The sequence below is a fragment of the Mytilus trossulus genome, chromosome 5 (genome assembly GCF_036588685.1).
Source record: "Mytilus trossulus isolate FHL-02 chromosome 5, PNRI_Mtr1.1.1.hap1, whole genome shotgun sequence".
NCBI lineage: Eukaryota > Metazoa > Mollusca > Bivalvia > Mytilida > Mytilidae > Mytilus > Mytilus trossulus.
In genome coordinates, this window is record NC_086377.1 from 73347648 (window position 1) to 73366674 (window position 19027).

A 19027-nucleotide genomic window follows, 5' to 3' on the forward strand; every position below is an offset into this window, starting at 1 on the left:
GGGCACTTATACCATTTTGCAACTGTGTTTCATTTGTGGTCAAAATGCATTGATCCTGCAACACAATTTAAAATAAAAACATGGAATGCGCTACAGAGACAACTACCCAACCAAAATGCAGAAAACATCCAAAGGCCACCAACACATTGAAAAAAAACCTAAAGTGTGCATCAGCTGGTCCCTAAACAATAATGTATGCTAGTTTAGTGAAAATGAATGTCACACTAACCATGTATACATTCACCTTCTATAAAAACCCTGATATAAGAGTTTCAATTTAAATATATAACAACTACACATTGTCTCAAAACATAATTGTGTTGGTAATCAACTCACACATTGTCTCAAAACATAATTGTGTTGATAATCAACTCACACATTGTCTCAAAACATAATTGTGTTGGTAATCAACTCACACATTGTCTCAAAACATAATTGTGTTGGTAATCAACTCACACATTGTCTCAAAACATAATTGTGTTGGTAATCAACTCACACATTGTCTCAAAACATAATTGTGTTGGTAATCAACTCACACATTGTCTCAAAACATAATTGTGTTGGTAATCAACTCACACATTGTCTCAAAACATAATTTTGTTGGTAATCAACTACACATTGTCTCAAAACATAATTGTGTTGGTAATCAACTCATAACGAGATAGAACTACTTGTATTCTCAAAGTTATTTTATCTTGGTTCAAATATATTTTATATTTTGAAACCATGTAGTTCTGTAGTTATACCAATACCTTTATACTTAATAAATATCAGTTACAGTTTAAATTGAAAAACAAAACTAAATAGGGAATGTGTCTAAGGGACGCAGGTGATGCCCCAGCTTGCATAATGCAGTAAAAGTGACACTACCCAAATTTGTAATTGATCTGCCTTTTTTGGTAATAAGCATTATATTTAAGTTTCATAAAATTTCATTGAAGTAAACATAAGTCGGAGAACAGAAACGAAAAATTCCGCATTTCTTTCCTTTGTAAAAGTCATAACTCTAAAACGGTTCAAGGGAAGGCACCAAAATTCGAACGTGATCTTTGTTTTGTGGTAGAATTTTTAAAGTTTGGTTGAGGCAGGGACTTTTCTTTACTAACGGGACTGGTCACTTATAACGATATCTTAATTATCAGACTGATCTCCCCCGTAGCTGATGTCACGTGACTTTATAGCAAATCATTTCACATTTACGTAGTGTTCTTCATAACTACAAATAAACTATATGCTCAATTTTATCAAAAATCATTTTTATGAAATTTTATACATTTTGTCATTGCAAAATGCTGTCTTTCAAAACATTTCTCGAATCGCTTTTTAAATATTGATCTTTGAACTTTGAGGAATTTGTTCGTTGAATTTTCAGTGGCCGCCATCTTGTGTGATATGTAAACCATTTTAAACAACTGGGGTGTTCTTAAAAACGATACGTCTCAGTTAAATTATTCATCATTCTTTCAAAATCTTATATTTTTGTCATCTTAAACGGCTATTAATCAGATTTTATATATACAACTAATAATAATTATACAATTACAATGTACTGTGAAGTACTCAAATAACTACTAGCATTGTATATCAGAGATACAAAAATAAGTTTATTGTTGGGTGGTAGCTTTAAACAGGAGGCTGAGTAATCAAATAAAAACAATAGAGACGAGTCCCGTTAGTATAGAAAGTCCCTGGTTGAGGCAAACTTAAGTAAGGAAATGGAAACAAAAAAAATAGCTATTTACCCATTTTTAAAGGGACATAACTCTAGTATACTAAAAGTGACGCCACACAATTGAAATTTGTTCTAAGTATCTGAGTAAACTGCTTGGTTGTCTGCTGCCGTACATCACCAATTAAAAAAACAATATTTTCATTCAGAAATCTGTTAAACAATTGTATGCATTTCACAATTATTAACACTACGGATAAAAAAAGATTATTTTTTTTACTAATCATATTACATAAAAGGTCTCACCAATACAAATATTAGTATAGGATATTATTAAACAGTCTGTCACGCTCTAATTAAAGGTAGGTAAACACTTTTTGGATATTTGATCATTTCTACCTGCAGTATATATTCACTACATAATGAAAATACATACACACCTGTGATAAAAGATCTCATAACTTCCACCATAAGAAGGGGGTTGATCATTACATTATCTCTCAGTTGGGGCGTATCGAAATAAACAATCTTCCCCAGAGAATGATGAAAATGTAGGAAATCAGTCAACTGCTCAGGGGACAGGACAGACACCTCGCTGATAGCATTTAATTCTTTAACTTCAGCCAATGACATTATTTGCTTTCCTTCTGCCACTAGTTCAGCGATCTCTAGCTCTAGTGGCACACAAGCATTGGGCATTCTTTCACCCCAGCATGGGTGGTCGAATGTAAGTTCTGAAATTGTTTTCTTTAGAACGTCTATTTCTGAGTCGGATTGATCTTTGGCATTGACAAATATTAGAGGTCTAAGGACCAGATGATGTTTTCCCTCGTGGTCTTTAAACAATTCCTCAATTCCTCTGTAAAGCTCTTCACGTCTGGTTGCAATATTCTCCTGTTAAACATAAAAAGTTGAAAAATAATACACTGATACTGCATCGCACACCTGGTGATTTATATGCATCTTCAATGGTGGAATATTCCAACACGTACTACAATCTCAAATTTTCAAATGACATACATCTTCTCTTATAGGTCAATTTTACACTTTTAACCTAGATCTTATACTTTCAAAGATAACAGACTGAAACTGTTATCAGTTGTTAAATCTTACATTCCAAGGGGAATAAAATGAAAAGGGTCTTTTGAAAGAAACACTAGCTATTTATATTTGTGTTTGGTAATTCACTTTACCTACCTAGTATAGAAACACAAGTAAACAAATAAGTCACATTTAATAAGTTGGCAATACATCTAAAACAGGTCAAGAGGGTATTTGCATGAACATATGGATATTGTTATAGTTCAATGTTTTGTTGATAAAAATTATAATTATTTTAAAACAAAGCATGAATCGTCCTAATGCATTCCCTGTCCAGATTTTTGATTTCATCAACTCATCAACATTTGTATTACGTTTTGGAATTTCAAATATTTTGGGGACTTACATCACTGAAAATACAGTTAAGACGTATATCTGGTGCAGTACCACTAAATGCTAAACTTTCACTTTGTCAAAATATATGTTGAAATAAAACTGACTTAAATACAACTTTAACAATCAAACTGAGCAATTGTTATAGTCAATAGACAATGCCCGAGAGTGACACGGCAAAGAAAAAACAAATTTTAACATTTAAACTGAGCAATTGTTTAAAGTCAATAGACCATGCCCGAGAGTGACACGGCTAAGAAAATTCAAACTTTAACATTTAAACTGAGCAATTGTTTAAATTCAATAGACTATGCCCGAGAGTGACACGGCCAAGAAAATACAAATTTTAACAATTTAAACTGAGCAATTATTTAAAGTGAAAAGACCATGACCGAGATGACACGGCAAAGAATCTTCATGAACATTTTCTACATTTGAAAATGCCTGTACCAAGTCAGGAATATGACAGTTCTTGTCCTTTCGTTTTTGATGCGTTTTGTTTTTTGATTTTGCCATGTGATTATGGACTTTCCAATTTGATTTTCCTCTGAGTTCAGTATTTTTGTGATTTTACTTTTGAATATTAATACAAACACAAACCGAATATCATTTTTCTTATCTATAAGTGGTTCTTCATAAAGTCTACTCTAGTTATAGGCCCTGTAATCTGATCTTAAGTCTATTACCCACAAATCAATTAGGATCTTGTTCTTTCAAAAGTGTAGCTTTACACGAAGTTTGGTCAAGTTAAGACATATCGGCATATTATCATTATGAAAGCAGTTTTTACACATTATTCAAGTGTTTCAAATGGAAATGACTACTAGTAACTACTATATATCTAACATTAGATCACTCACCGTTGGTACTTTGTCCTTGTGAGTGGCAACAAACAAGATCTTCGGAATGCCTGCATATACAACCTTACAATAGGTCAGGATGGAATTGACCCAATATTGCAAGAATACTACAAAATAAAATCAAACTCTGTCATAAAAAAGTATTAAAAAGTATATACATTCTGCATTTTTCATATTTGTGATACTAAAAAAACTGGATGAATTGCTGATAAATGAGGTTGATTAAGTATCAATACTTTATGAACCTGATTTATTTAAACAGCTGCACAGCTGCATAATAGTTTTCCTTTTAGTTGGATTCTCTGTCAAAAAGTGACAACTGTTTCAGTGTATATGTTTATTCTATATTGTTGTATTTGTTCTTCAGACTATTTCATTAAAACATAGTTAAAGGAACTTAACCATGAAAACTTAACATTGATCAATGATCCATGAAAATGAAAATGGACATGTACACCCTACAATCATTTCATATACCAAATATAGTAGACCAATGGCATACAGTATAAAAAAAACAGACCAAAACACAAAACTTTAACTATAACTACTGAACCATGAAAATGAGGTCAAGGTCAGATCACACCTGCCAATTTGACATGTACACCTTACAATTCTTCCACACACCAAATATACTAGACCATCAAAACTTAACCTTGTTCACTGATCCATAAAATGAGGTCGAGGTCAAGTGAAAACTGTCTGACTGACAGGAGGACCTTGCAAGGTACGCACATACATACAACCGCAGAGGTCGAACCCTGAACAGTTTGTGCATGTTTGGACACAATATTCAAGCTTGATACTGTCTGAATTTGGATTGTTATCAAATTTTTGACATAATATAGGTTTCTGACACTAAATAAATGTGGTGAATTATCTAAAAAAAAATTAAATGGGTTAAAAAATTTGTAATAAATTTCAATTGAAGATCTCTTGCTATTGCACAATACTGTGCAATTCAATATTTCTTGTTATTGCGCAATACTGTGAAATTGAATATTTCTTGCTTTTGCGCAATACTGTGAAATTGAAGATTTCTTGCTATTGCACAATATTGAGCTATAGGAAATTTCTTCCTATTGTGCAATACTGTGCAATTGAAGATTTTGTGCTATTGCACAATACTGTGCAATTGAAGATTTCTTGCTTTTGTGCAATACTATGCAATTGAAGATTTCTTGCTGTTGCGCAATACTGTGCAATTGAAAATTTCGTGCTATTGCACAATACTTAATATAATAATTTACATATCCTGTTTGGTGTGTATCACCTGCCATATCATTATTATTTTGTTTTATATATATATCAGAAATAACCAACTTAAAATGGAATTTGAAAGAATTGGTTTTTTTTTTATCCCAAACCAAATTTTTTGAACCCCTTTACTTTGTGGTATAATACCTTGCAGCACAATTTCAGGAAGATCCATACACTTGAACACAAGTTACTGTCTGGAAACTAGAAAAAAACATGTTTTTTTGCCCCTTTTTGGCCCCAAATTCCTAAACGTTAAGGGCAATTGCCCCCAAAATCAAACCGAGCCTTCCCTTTGTGATGGAACCTTGTAGTACAATTTCAGAAAGATCCATACACGTACACACAAATTATTGTCCTGAAACTAAAAAAATGCATGTTTTTTACCCTTTTTGGCCCCTAATTCTAAAAATGTTTAGGCAATTACCCCCAATATCAATCCCAGCCTTCCCATTGTGGTATGGTACCTTGCAGTGCAATTTCAGAGAGATCCATACACTTGAACACAAGTTATTCATGTTATTGTCTGGAAACTAGAAAAATTCTTATTTTCGGCCCCTTTTTGGCCCTTAATTCCTCAGCATTTCCGGCAATTACCTTAAACTCAATTCCAGCTTTCCCTTTGTGGAACCTTGTAGTACAATTAGTACAACTAGAAAAATGCTTTTTTTTTGCTTTTTTTTTTGCCCCTTATTCCTAAAATTTGAGGCAATTACCCCCTGAATCAATCCCAGCCTTCCCTTTGTGATATGGAACCTTTTGGTACAAGTTCAGAGAGATCAATACACTAACACACAAGTTAATGTCTGGAAGTTACAAAAATGCTTATTTTTGGCCCTTTTTTGGCCCCTGATTCCTTAACTGCTGGTACCATAACCCCCAAAATCCATCCCAACCTTCCTTTTGTGATATTGAACTGTAAAGTAACATTTCATAGAGATTCATTTACTTAAACTAAAGTTGATGTGCGAAAACCAAAGTGTCTTAGGATGATGACATTGAAGCAAACGTCATACCAATATACGACCGCAAAAAATTGTTGTGGTGGTATAAAAATATGATGTTGTCTGTCAATAAGTGCAACACTCTGTTCATGCTTATGATAAAATCATCAGCTCCTTTTTTGTGAAAATTCACTCATTCAAAATCTAAAGAAATTTTCAGGAAAGCGCTTTATCACAATATATAATGATGTCATTCTATTGTTCTGACGACTGATTTGAAAATGTTCAGTTGTTTGCTCATGCTCTAACTTCCTAAAAGAGTTGGCCATTCAATTTGAGTCAAATTTAACTGATCATTTTTGTGTATACAAAACACTTTCCAACATACAAAAAATAAAACCTGGTATCTTTGATAAATATTATTGTATAACCTCATATCAATGTTTCAAAATGTGAGACATATTGAGGTTAATATGGTAGTTTGTGACAAGCTCAAAGTGGCAACGTAAACAAGTTACGTAAACATTTTGGTTTGCTTAAATATTTAGAAAAGACAAATTTAATTATTTTTTAATTATCCCCTTGCTGTTATAGAAATGTATCCTGTTTGCATTTATCGGAGTGTAAATAACATGCATATTACCTGCTGGCGTTGGCGTCATGTGCTGCCCTGGAAAACACATCACATCACGGACCTGTTCATGCAAATCTTTGCTCCCATCAAATACTACAAGAAACAACGCTCGGAATGTCATGAAGGTCTGGTGTGTTGTTAAATAAACGTATTGTCCACCAAAATCCCAGAAGATAAGACGTCCAACTTTCATTTTATACTTCCCACTTTTGAGGACTTTTTCCATTTTCTTTCTTATTTCTTCTTTAGTCATTCTTGTTCTCATTTTCTGTTCCATCTGGTTTACTGTGTGAGGCACATTGGAGGATTTCGTTGATGGTAGAGATTGTGCTGTTGCAGACTGTTCTGAGGGCAAAGAGGAAAGTGTAGCTTTGGCATAACCAGTTGGGCTTGTATCTGAAGCTTTGTTGGTAAGTTCACTCTCCTCCTCTTCTTCCAGAGAGGTCATTAAAACCTTATGGTACACAACATCCAGGACATTGTAAGAGTCTGAAATTATATTTAATACATCAGGCAAATCAAATCCAAAACAGCTGCAGGCTGTCAAAACCAAGTGAAGAATGTAAGAAAAATCAGAATTAAGATAAGAATCATATCTTATCAGGTGTAACATTCATATAATGCTATTAACACACTTTAAAGAGAGTCATATTTTAACTGATTGATTGATTAAATTTTTGATTGTGGAAAATAAATGTTAATTCATTGCATAATTTTAACATTTAAATTCGATTTAAAAATATAACAAGATGCTCTGCAGGGTGCAGCTTTATACAACCGCAGAGGTTGAACCCTGAATGGTTGGGGCAAGTATGGACACATTATTCAAGCTGGATTTGGCTCTAAATTTGGATTGTGATTAAATATTTGACACAGCATAGGTTTCTGACACAGAATGAATGTGGTCTAATGAACTTTCAAATTGTTTTTTTTTCCTTTGAGCAATTCTCTATGCTGTTGAATATTAATCCTCTCAAAAAAAATGTTTACAAAAATTTTCTTTTTATTTATGAAATCTGAAATGAGAAAAATTGACCCCCCCCCCCCAATTTTTTTCACATCCCCCTTTCCCTTATTCCAAAACTGATCTCAATTCAAATTTCAAATGGAGTTTGCAACAATTACTACTCATTTAAATACATCATAAAATATCAAAATGTAAAAAAGTGCTTGCAATCATGAATGGTAAAGATTGCTTTAATTTATTAGTTGATACTAAAAGTGAATATACATTTTTTATTGTATAAAACAATGATTTAAGTTGATTCAACTACTATTCTGGACAAAGAAAGCTAACTTCTATTTTCAAATAATATTTCATAAAAACTGTGCAATTGAAAATTTCTTGCTATTGCAGATATTATGCAATTAGATATTTTTTGCTGTTGTGCAATACTGTGCAATTTAAGATTTCTTGCTATTGCACAATACTGTGCTATTGAAGATTTCTTGCTATTGCACAATACTGTGCAATGAACATTTCTTGCTATTGCACAATACTGTGCAATTGACGATTTCTTGCTATTGCGCAATACTGTACCTTTTAAAAATCTCTTGCTATTGCACAATACTTAATATAATAATTTTGAACCAACTTGAAAACTGGGCCCATAATCAAAAATCTAAGTACATGTTTAGATTCAGCATATCAATGACCCCAAGAATTCACGTTTTGTTAAAATCAAGCTTAGTTTAATTTTGAACTCTTTGGACCTTAATGTAGACCAATTTGAAAATAGGACCAAAAATAAAGAATCTGAATACACAGTTAGATTTGGCATTTCAAAGAACCCGAATAATTCATTTTTTGATGAAATCAAACAAAGTTTAATTTTGGACCCTTTTGGCCCCTAATTTGTTGGGACCAAAACTCCCAAAATCAATCCAAACCTTCCTTTTGTGGTCATACACCTTGTGTTAAAATTTCATAGATTTCTATTTACTTATACTAGTCATTTTGCGAAAACCTAGATAAATGCTTATTTGGGCATTTTTTGGCCCCTAATTTGTAAACTGTTGGGACCAAAACACCAAAAATCAATCCCAACCTTTCTTTTATAGTCATCAACCTTGTGTTTAAATTTCATAAATTTCTAATTACTTTTACTAAAGTTAGAGTGCGAAAACCAAATGTCTTCGGACAACGACGACGACTACGGACAACGACGACACCAACGTGATACCAATATACTGATATACGACCAATACATTTCAATTTTTGCTGTCATATAAAAACCTTAACATCCTTCTAATGAGATTAGTAATAATGTTAAAATTTTCATACACAGTTAAGATTTTATATTGAATTAATATGGTGTGTGAATAGGCACAACAAAAATGGCTACAAAAATCAGTGCTATAACATGTCTGCTGATAGCGCAGTCCATGAATAGAGTTTCTTTAAATGTGGTCAGATTTTCCACTTGTGCCCTTTCTCACCTGGATCAACAAGAATCCACTCTTTGGTCTGAATATCGAGACCACAGCGACCTTCTACCAGAGAAATCCCATCAGTTGGATGTCGTCCCTCTGGTATGACATCCCCAGCTAACAGCTTCACAAGAGTCGTTTTCCCAACAGAAAATTGGCCGGTTACCATGCATCTCATATCAAATGATTCATAGCTGCCCTTCCCTAATAAACGATTTAACATGGCAGACTGTTGCCCTTTTTCGATGGATTCTAAAAAAAAAAAATTAAAGTTTTGATTTGTTCATGTTGTGAAAAAAAATGTTTATATACACACACTCATAGATAATTTATCCTCATTTGTTGTATAATATGTTTATATGTCATTTTTCGATATGTCAATGTGTTAAATATGTCAGAATGTCTCTATGTCTATGTGTTGATGTTTATGTAATGATCTGTTAGTGTAATGATGTAGAAGTCTGTAAATGTGTCAAATTGTAAGTGTTCTAATATGTCAATGTGTTGATATATGAATATTTCAATGTGTTGAAATTTCAGTGTGTCAATTTGTCTATGTGTCGATGTATGAGTCTGATAATGTGTTAAAATGTCAGTTTGTCGATATATCTGTGTTGATGAATTTACTGTACATGTGTTAATTTATAAGTGTATTGATATGTCTACATATGGATGTAGGATTCTTTTAATGTTTTGATCTGTCTGTGTTTCAATATGTCAATGTGTCAATGTATGAGTCTGAAATTTTAGTTAATATGTCAGTGTGTCAATATGTTTATATGTCGATGTATGAGTGTTAATGTGTTGATGTATGAGTTTGTTAATGTGTTGATGTTTGAATATGTTAATGTGTTTATCTGTCAGTGTGTTGATATGGCAATGCATTGATGTTTTAGTCTCTCAAAGTATCAACATGTCATTATGTTGATGTACGAGTCTTGTTATATGTGGATCTGTCAGTGTCTTGATGTATGAGTGTTAATGGGTTTAATTTGTCAGTGTGTCGATGTATCAATGTGTAGATGTTTTAGTATGTTAATGTGTTGATATGTTGATGTGATGATATGTTATGTGTAGATTTATGAATCTTTTGAAGTGTTCATCTGTCAGTGTGTCAATATGCCAATGTGTTGCTGTGTGAGTCTGTTCATGTGTCGATATTTCAACTTGTTGATGTTAGAGGCTGTTAATGGGTTGATTTGTCAGTGTGTCAATATGTTAATGTGTTAATGTATGCGTTGTTCAATATGTTTGTGGTTCAATATGTCAAGAGTGTCTATATGTCTATGTATTGATGTATGATCCTGGCGAGGTGTGAATATTTTAGTCAATTAATGTGTAGATCTGTCAATGTGTCAATGTATGAGTCTGTTAATGGGTTCATCTGCCAATGTGTTTATGTTTGATTCTGCTAAGATGTAGATATTCAGTGTGTCAATATGCCAATGTGTTGATGTTTGAGTCAGGGAATGTGTTGATATGTCAGTGTGTCAATATGTCAATGTTTTGATGTTATAGTCTGGTAACATGTTGATCTGTCAGTGTGTCAATGTGTTGATGTTTGAGTCTGGTAAGATGTTGATCTCTCAGTGTGTCAATATGTCAATGTGTTGATGTTTGAGTCTGGTTATATGTTGATATGTAAGTGTGTCAAAATGTCAATGTGGTGATGTTTAAGTCTGGTTATATGTTATTATGTCAGTGTGTCAATATGTCAATGTGTTGATGTTTGACCCTGGTTATATGTTGATATGTAAGTGTGTCAATAAGTCAATGTGTTAATGTATGAATCTGGTCGTATGTTGATATGTAAGTGTGTCAAGATGTCAATGTGCTGATGTTTGAATCTGGTTATATGTTGATATGTAAGTGTGTCAAGATGTCAATGTGTTGATGTTTGAATCTGGTTATATGTTGATCTCTCAGTGTGTCAATATGTCAATGTGTTGATGTTTGAGTCTGGTTATATGTTGATATGTAAGTGTGTCAAGATGTCAATGTGGTGATGTTTAAGTCTGGTAATATGTTATTATGTCAGTGTGTCAATATGTCAATGTTTTGATGTTATAGTCTGGTAACATGTTGATCTGTCAGTGTGTCAATGTGTTGATGTTTGAGTCTGGTAAGATGTTGATCTCTCAGTGTGTCAATATGTCAATGTGTTGATGTTTGAGTCTGGTTATATGTTGATATGTAAGTGTGTCAAGATGTCAATGTGGTGATGTTTAAGTCTGGTAATATGTTATTATGTCAGTGTGTCAATATGTCAATGTGTTGATGTTTGACCCTGGTTATATGTTGATATGTAAGTGTGTCAATAAGTCAATGTGTTAATGTATGAATCTGGTTGTATGTTGATATGTAAGTGTGTCAAGATGTCAATGTGTTGATGTTTGAATCTGGTTATATGTTGATATGTAAGTGTGTCAAGATGTCAATGTATTGATGTTTGAATCTGGTTATATGTTGATATGTAAGTGTGTCAATATGTCAATGTGTTGATGTTTGAGTCTGGTAAGATGTTGATCTCTCAGTGTGTCAATATGTCAATGTGTTGATGTTTGAGTCTGGTTATATGTTGATATGTAAGTGTGTCAAGATGTCAATGTGGTGATGTTTGAATCTGGTTATATGTTGATATGTAAGTGTGTCAATATGTCAATGTGTTGATGTTTGAGTCTGGTAAGATGTTGATCTCTCAGTGTGTCAATATGTCAATGTGTTGATGTTTGAGTCTGGTTATATGTTGATATGTAAGTGTGTCAAGATGTCAATGTGGTGATGTTTAAGTCTAGTAATATGTTATTATGTCAGTGTGTCAATATGTCAATCTGTTGATGTATAAATCTGGTTATATGTTGATATGTAAGTGTGTCAATATGTCAATGTGGTGATGTTTAAGTCTGGTTATATGTTGATATGTAAGTGTGTCAAGATGTCAATGTGTTGATGTTTGAATCTGGTTATATGTTGATATGTAAGTGTGTCAAGATGTCAATGTGTTGATGTTTGAATCTGGTTATATGTTGATATGTAAGTGTGTCAATATGTCAATGTGTTGATGTCTGAATTTGGTTATATGTTGATATGTCAGTGTGTCAAGATGTCAATGTGTTGATGTTTGAATCTGGTTATATGTTGATATGTAAGTGTGTCAATATGTCAATGTGTTGATGTCTGAATCTGGTTATATGTTGATATGTCAGTGTGTCAATATGTCAATGTGTTGATGTCTGAATCTGGTTATATGTTTATATGTAAGTGTGTCAATATGTCAATGTTTTGATGTACGAGTCTGGTTATATGTTGATGTGTAAGTGTGTCAATATGTCAATGTGTTGATGTCTGAATCTGGTTATATGTTGATATGTCAGTGTGTCAATATGTCAATGTGTTGATGTATGAGTCTGGTTATATGTTGATATGTAAGTGTGTCAAGATGTCAATGTGTTGATGTTTGAATCTGGTTATATGTTGATATGTAAGTGTGTCAAGATGTCAATGTGTTGATGTTTGAATCTGGTTATATGTTGATATGTAAGTGTGTCAATATGTCAATGTGTTGATGTTTGAATCTGATTATATGTTGATATGTCAGTGTGTCAAGATGTCAATGTGTTGATGTATGAGTCTGGTTATATGTTGATATGTAAGTGTGTCAGTATGTCAATGTGTTGATGTATGAGTCTGGTTATATGTTGATATGTAAGTGTGTCAATATGTCAATGTGGTGATGTTTAAGTCTGGTTATATGTTGATATGTAAGTGTGTCTATATGTCAATGTGTTGATAAATGCATATTTTAATGTTGATATATGAGTCCGTTAATGTGTTGATTAGTCAGTGTTCAAAATGTCAATGAGTCGAAGTATGAGTCTGGTTTTTTTTTATCTGTCAGTGTGTCGATATGGCAATGTGTTGATGTATGAATCTGTTTATATGTTGATATGTAAGTGTGTCAAGATGTCAATGTGTTGATGTCTGAATCTGGTTATATGTTGATATGTAAGTGTGTCAATATGTCAATGTGTTGATGTACGAGTCTGGTTATATGTTGATATGTTAGTGTGTCAATATGTCAATGTGTTGATGTATGAATCTGGTAATATGTTATTATGTCAGTGTGTCAATATGTCAATGTGTTGATGTTTGAGTCTGGTTATATGTTGATATGTAGGTGTGTCAATATGTCAATGTGTTGATGTATGAGTCTGGTTATATGTTGATATGTAGGTGTGTCAATATGTCAATGTGTTGATGTATGAATCTGGTAATGTGTTGATATGTAAGTGTGTCAAGATGTCAATGTGTTAATGTATGAATCTGGTTATATGTTGATATGTAAGTGTGTCAATATGTCAATGTTTTGATGTATGAGTCTGGTTATTTGTTGATATGTCAGTGTGTCAATATGTCAATGTGTTGATGTTTGAGCCTGGTTAAATGTTGATATGTTAGTTTGTCATAAAGGGCAATAACTCCTTATGGGGTCCTCTGACAATTTTGGTCATGTTGACTTATTTGTAGATCTTACTTTGCTGAACATTATTGCTGTTTACAGTTTATCTCCATCTATAATAGTATTCAAGATAATAACCAAGTATAAAAACTGCAAAATTTCCTTAAAATTACCAATTCAGGGGCAACAACCCAACAGCAGGTTGTCTGATTCTTCTGAAAATTTCAGGGCAAATAAATCTTGACCTGATCAACAATTTTGATTTGTTTGCTCTAAATGTATTAATTTCAAAGATATAAGTAACAAGAGGCTGTCACAACGACAGCAAACCGGATTTATTAGCATTTATTTGTGTCCTGGCAATATCACAAGAACCATTACTGATGATTGGTGTAAGTTAAAATTGTCAATATCAAATTTGACCTCTATTTTGTCATCAGTATCAACATATTTTAAAAAATTTGAAAAGCTTAGATTGAATGGTTTGTGAGTAAATGCAACGACATGACTGGAAACTCCATTTTTCAATCTTTCAAGAACCATAACTCCTGAACGGTAGAAGTCAAAATCGTCATTATTGAACTTGACCTCCATTTTGTCACCAGTAACAACATATTAAAATTTGGGAAGCTTTGGTAGAACAGTTCATGCGTAAATGCACGGACATGACTGGAAACACCATTTTTCAATCTTTCAAGAACCATAACTCCTGAACGGTAAAATTCAAAATCGTCATTATTGAACTTGACCTCCATTTTGTCACCAGTAACAACATATTAAAATTTTAAAAGCTTTGGTTGAACGGTTCTTGAGTTAATGCACGGACAACATTTGATTGCCGCCCGCCCACCCGCCCACCCGCCCTGCCGCCCGCCCGCCGAGCATCCCCAATTTAATAACCGACATTTTTTTCACAAAAATCCGGTTAAAAATATACATTTTACCCCTGTGTTCTATTTTTCGCCATGGTGGCCATCTTGGTTGAATGGTCAAGTCATCGGACACATTTTTTTTAATGTCACATGTCTTGTGTGAGGAACAAGTAAGAATGATATTGATGTCACATGCCTTGTGTGAGGAACAAGTTAGAATAATATTGATGTCACATGCCTTGTGAGGGGAACAAGTAAGAATGATATTGATGTCACATGCCTTGTTAGGGGAACAAGTAAGAATGATATTGATGTCACATGCCTTGTGAGGGGAACAAGTAAGAATGATATTGACATTGTATGCCTTGTAAGGGGATCAAGTAAGAATGATATTCATGATATTTATGTCACATGCCTTGTGAGAGGACAGGGATGATTCCAGGTGTTTTCAAATGGGTCCCTTGACTATCAAAATTGGGAATTTTCATGCAATTGGAATTTTTTTTCCGGCATAAAATCTATGATGAATTAACACTATTTTCCTGTAAAAACGGAAAATGTATCAAGTTTTTCCTATATTTATATATACAATGACTGCTGTAAGAAGTTGTAACATTTTGAATAATCCTGATGGAGCTACTCAGCGGATTATCAAATAATAGTATATCAATATATCATGATTACCAGATCGCTTGACATTCTGACATTCGATTGTGACGAGTAAAACTAAAGTTGTTACATGTACATGAAGATTATTGTACTTCTTTTAGTAGTTTGCATCTTAGCTATGGTAACCTTTTTACAGATAGCAAATAAAAATATCCATTGGGTAATCTTAAACAACTAGTCATCTTTATAAATTGGCATTGCTTGAAATTAATTTCAAATTGGACTAGCACATAAGTTCTGTTGAATTCACGAAAGCATTTCCAATGGTTTAAGTCTTATTTTGGTAAGATATTTTTGGCAATTGTGTTGCTTATAAAATTATATGGGAGGTTGTCATAGTTTTACCCTAGGTGTAACCCTAAGGAACAATAAAATTTAAACATTGAACCATAATAATTTGTTTTCAAATTTTAATTGTTTGGATAATTTCCACTATTCATATCATTATCATCTAGACTACAAAAAAGAGTAAATTCTGTATTTATTTAATATTTATTAAGTTTAACTCTCCATGAAGAAACAACTAGATATCATTGAGATGGAAGCCATCTCTGTGGGCCCCGCTGTCAATAACGTTGGGTAAATAAATATAGTGTGAATCAAAATGTAAGCGATGGACAGACCAACAGACAGACCAACAGACAGACAGACCTTTGACCTAGGAAATTGTACATACATCATGACACACCCTCTGGTGTTGGTTAAAATGGATGTCAAGTATAATATTTGAAATCAAAACGGTTCCCAAGATATAGAGCGGACACAATCTTCAACTCAGGACACAGGGTTGTCAACTAAAACCAAAGTTTTTTTTACCTTGACCTTTGACCTAGGAAGTTGTACATACATCATGACACGCCCTCTGATGGTGGTTAAAATGGATGTCAAGTATAAACTTTGAAATCATAAAGGTTATCAAGATATGGAGCGGACACGATCTTTACCACAGGACACAGGGTTGTCAACTGAAACCAAAGTTTTTGACCTTGACCTTTGACCTAGGCAGTTGTACATATATCATGACACACCCTCTTGTGTTGGTTAATAACACGTTAAGTATTAAGTATAAAATCAGAACGGTTATCTAGATATGTAGCGGACACGATCTTCATCACAGGACACAGGGTTGTCAACTGAAACCAAAGTTTTTCACCTTGACCTTTGACCTAGTAAGTTGTACATACATCATGACACACCCTCTGGTGTTGGTTAAAATGGATGTCAAGTATAAACTTTGAAATCATAAGGGTTCTCAAGATATAGAGCGGACACGATCATCACCACAGGACACAGGGTTGTCAACTGAAACCAAAGTTTTTTTACCTTGACCTTTGACCTAGAAAGTTGTACATACATCATGACACGCCCTCTGGTGGTGGTTAATAAACATGTAAAGTATAAAGTATGAAATCATAATGGTTTTCTAGATATGGAGCGGACAAAAATTAAAGTGTTACGGACGGACGGACGGACGGACAGACTGATCACTATAGGGCGACCCTACTTTTAGTCGGGGCCCTAATAATTTTTTTCTGTGCCCAATAGCATTGTATCTTCTTAAAATACTAACCTGAACCTCAACCCCAAAACATTGAGTTGAGTTTTTTTTCTATCCTTCATTGATTTGTTTATGGCGTCCTTTATTCTAAAATGCCTAGACAGTCGGACTTTTGACAGAAATACATATTAATATTTTTCATAAATATATTTGATAACGAGTTCTGTTAATCGATCTGCTTTGACAATAGTCCGAGATTACTCTGACGTCCAACGGCTGTTTAGCCAGACAAGCTGGTCACACGGCCCAGCTTGTCTGGCTAAACAACCGTTGGGCGTCAGAATAATATCGGACTACCTTTACGAGATCGGCGCACATTAAATTTATCAAAGGTATTGTCAAAATTAATAAGTTTTGCTCCCTGCCAAGGTCTGCTTTTACGAGACCCATTTTGGCAAAAAGCATCTGTAATCGACCTGCTAGGCGATCTGCCTTTACGAGATCGAATACTCCCATGTAACATTTTTTTGTCTAATTTATGATATTCTTACTATAAAGTCTCACTCTGCTTTAAAATTACGAGACCACATGTATTGAAAAACTTCTCTTAAACTTTTGAAAGAAAACTTACAACAATATGCTCATTTACCTTATCTTAACAATCTTCTGTTGACTTTATTCTTATTCGGCTTTTAACACGCTTTGATGAGAAATGCTGGAAAGTTGTAATTGCCTAAGTCAAAAACGGAAAAGTTTCCGGAAATATTTTTTTTTTTTCAATTGGGAATTTATTTTTACCCATTTTTTTCGGGGCCGCTATAGGAATTGAGGGCCGCTAAGCGGCCCTACACTATATAGTAGAATCATCACTGGAGGAACAAGTAAGAATGATATTGATGGCACATGCCTTGTGAGAGGAACAAGTAAGAATGATATTGACGTCACATGCTTTGTGAGAGGAACAAGTAAGAATGATTATCAACTAGATGTGTCAAAGCGACACGAATGACCCCGTCCCAAAAAGTTGAAAAATCTGCAATTTCAATATAAACACATGTGGACACAAACATGATGGTAGTCTCACATATCAAAACATTGCAAAAATCAGCTTAAAATCTGGAGGGGGAATAGAGAAAAATCAGTATAACTATGATTTTCAATAATTTATCAAAAAAGTCCAAAGCCCGTAATTTCAAGGAAAATAAGCGGAGCGGAACGAAACTTAAGCTTGACATATAACTCGTCATGGTTAACTCACATACCAAAAATCAGCCCAATATCTGAAGGTGTTTAGAAAAAAAAGTCTGTATAACTCTGATTTTCAACAATTTCTCAAAGTCCAAAGCCCGTAATTTTGGCAATAACTAGTGGAGCAGAACGAAACTTTTACTTGATCTGTATCTCATCATGGTTAACTCACATACCAAAAATCAGCCCAATATCTGAAGGCGTTTAGAAAAAACTCAGTAAAATGGTTTGTTGCGAAATGACGGAATGAAGGAATTACGGAAAGACAGAAAGACTGAATTTCGGACAAGGGTAAAACTATATGGCACCGAAAACTTCGTTCGACAAAAAGTTAAGGAAAATATAATTGAGATAAGAATGATTTTAAAGTAAATGTGATCTGTAATCAATCAATAGCCTTCTTCACTTTTCTCATAAATTTGTTGTTTTTTTTCATCATTTTTCATTATAACATTATACGCAGATATCAAGGTTTCCGTTTGTTAGAAACAAGTAATTATAAATCATTTCAGCCGGTATCTGAATAATTAACATTAGATGATTACCTTCAACTACTGGTGCTGCAGGTTCCTGTAAATGGGTGTCAGGAGTTACTTCTGGGGATGTCTTTGACATGACAGTCTACAAAAAAAAATATGCTATAGACTATCATGCCCCATGTGAAAACTTATCAAATACATATATATTTTAATAGCCTTTCTATCTGCCAGTAGATTTAAAGGACAATAACTCTATATTTTACAGGAAGTTGAAATGCGCAATGCAATCACAACTTATTTTAACTAGACACAGACAATTATCTTGAATGGACCGTAATTCTTTGCTTATTTCCACCTTTGATTCTGTTGTTTGCATCTATTTGTTATAATAGGTACAGTCATTGTATTGAACAAAATCATTCCTTTTCGCCGCATAATTTATAGATAATGCATAGTGATGCACGTTGACTAAATATGAAAGTGCATATGTAGTTGTCTCCCTTACTAGTATAATCAGTTTCAGAATGTTCATTGTTATTTCCCTTGTTTAAAACTATAAATTTCATGTTTCTTTATT

At 33.5% G+C, this 19027-nt stretch overlaps 1 protein-coding gene across 1 annotated transcript in view; it reads right to left on the reverse strand.

Annotated features, from left to right (window-relative positions):
- LOC134718285 (uncharacterized) overlaps positions 1-18667 on the reverse strand; it is a 44359-nt gene extending 25692 nt beyond the window's left edge. The window contains exons 1-5 of the mRNA XM_063580778.1: positions 18517-18667; positions 9235-9477; positions 6805-7284; positions 3964-4070; positions 2110-2563 (exon numbers count right to left, since the gene is read on the reverse strand). Of these exons, the coding sequence (XP_063436848.1) occupies positions 2110-2563; positions 3964-4070; positions 6805-7284; positions 9235-9477; positions 18517-18586 (1354 nt within the window). The 5' untranslated portion in view covers positions 18587-18667. The remainder of the gene's footprint in view (positions 1-2109; positions 2564-3963; positions 4071-6804; positions 7285-9234; positions 9478-18516) is intronic.
- Positions 18668-19027: the final 360 nt, after the last annotated feature.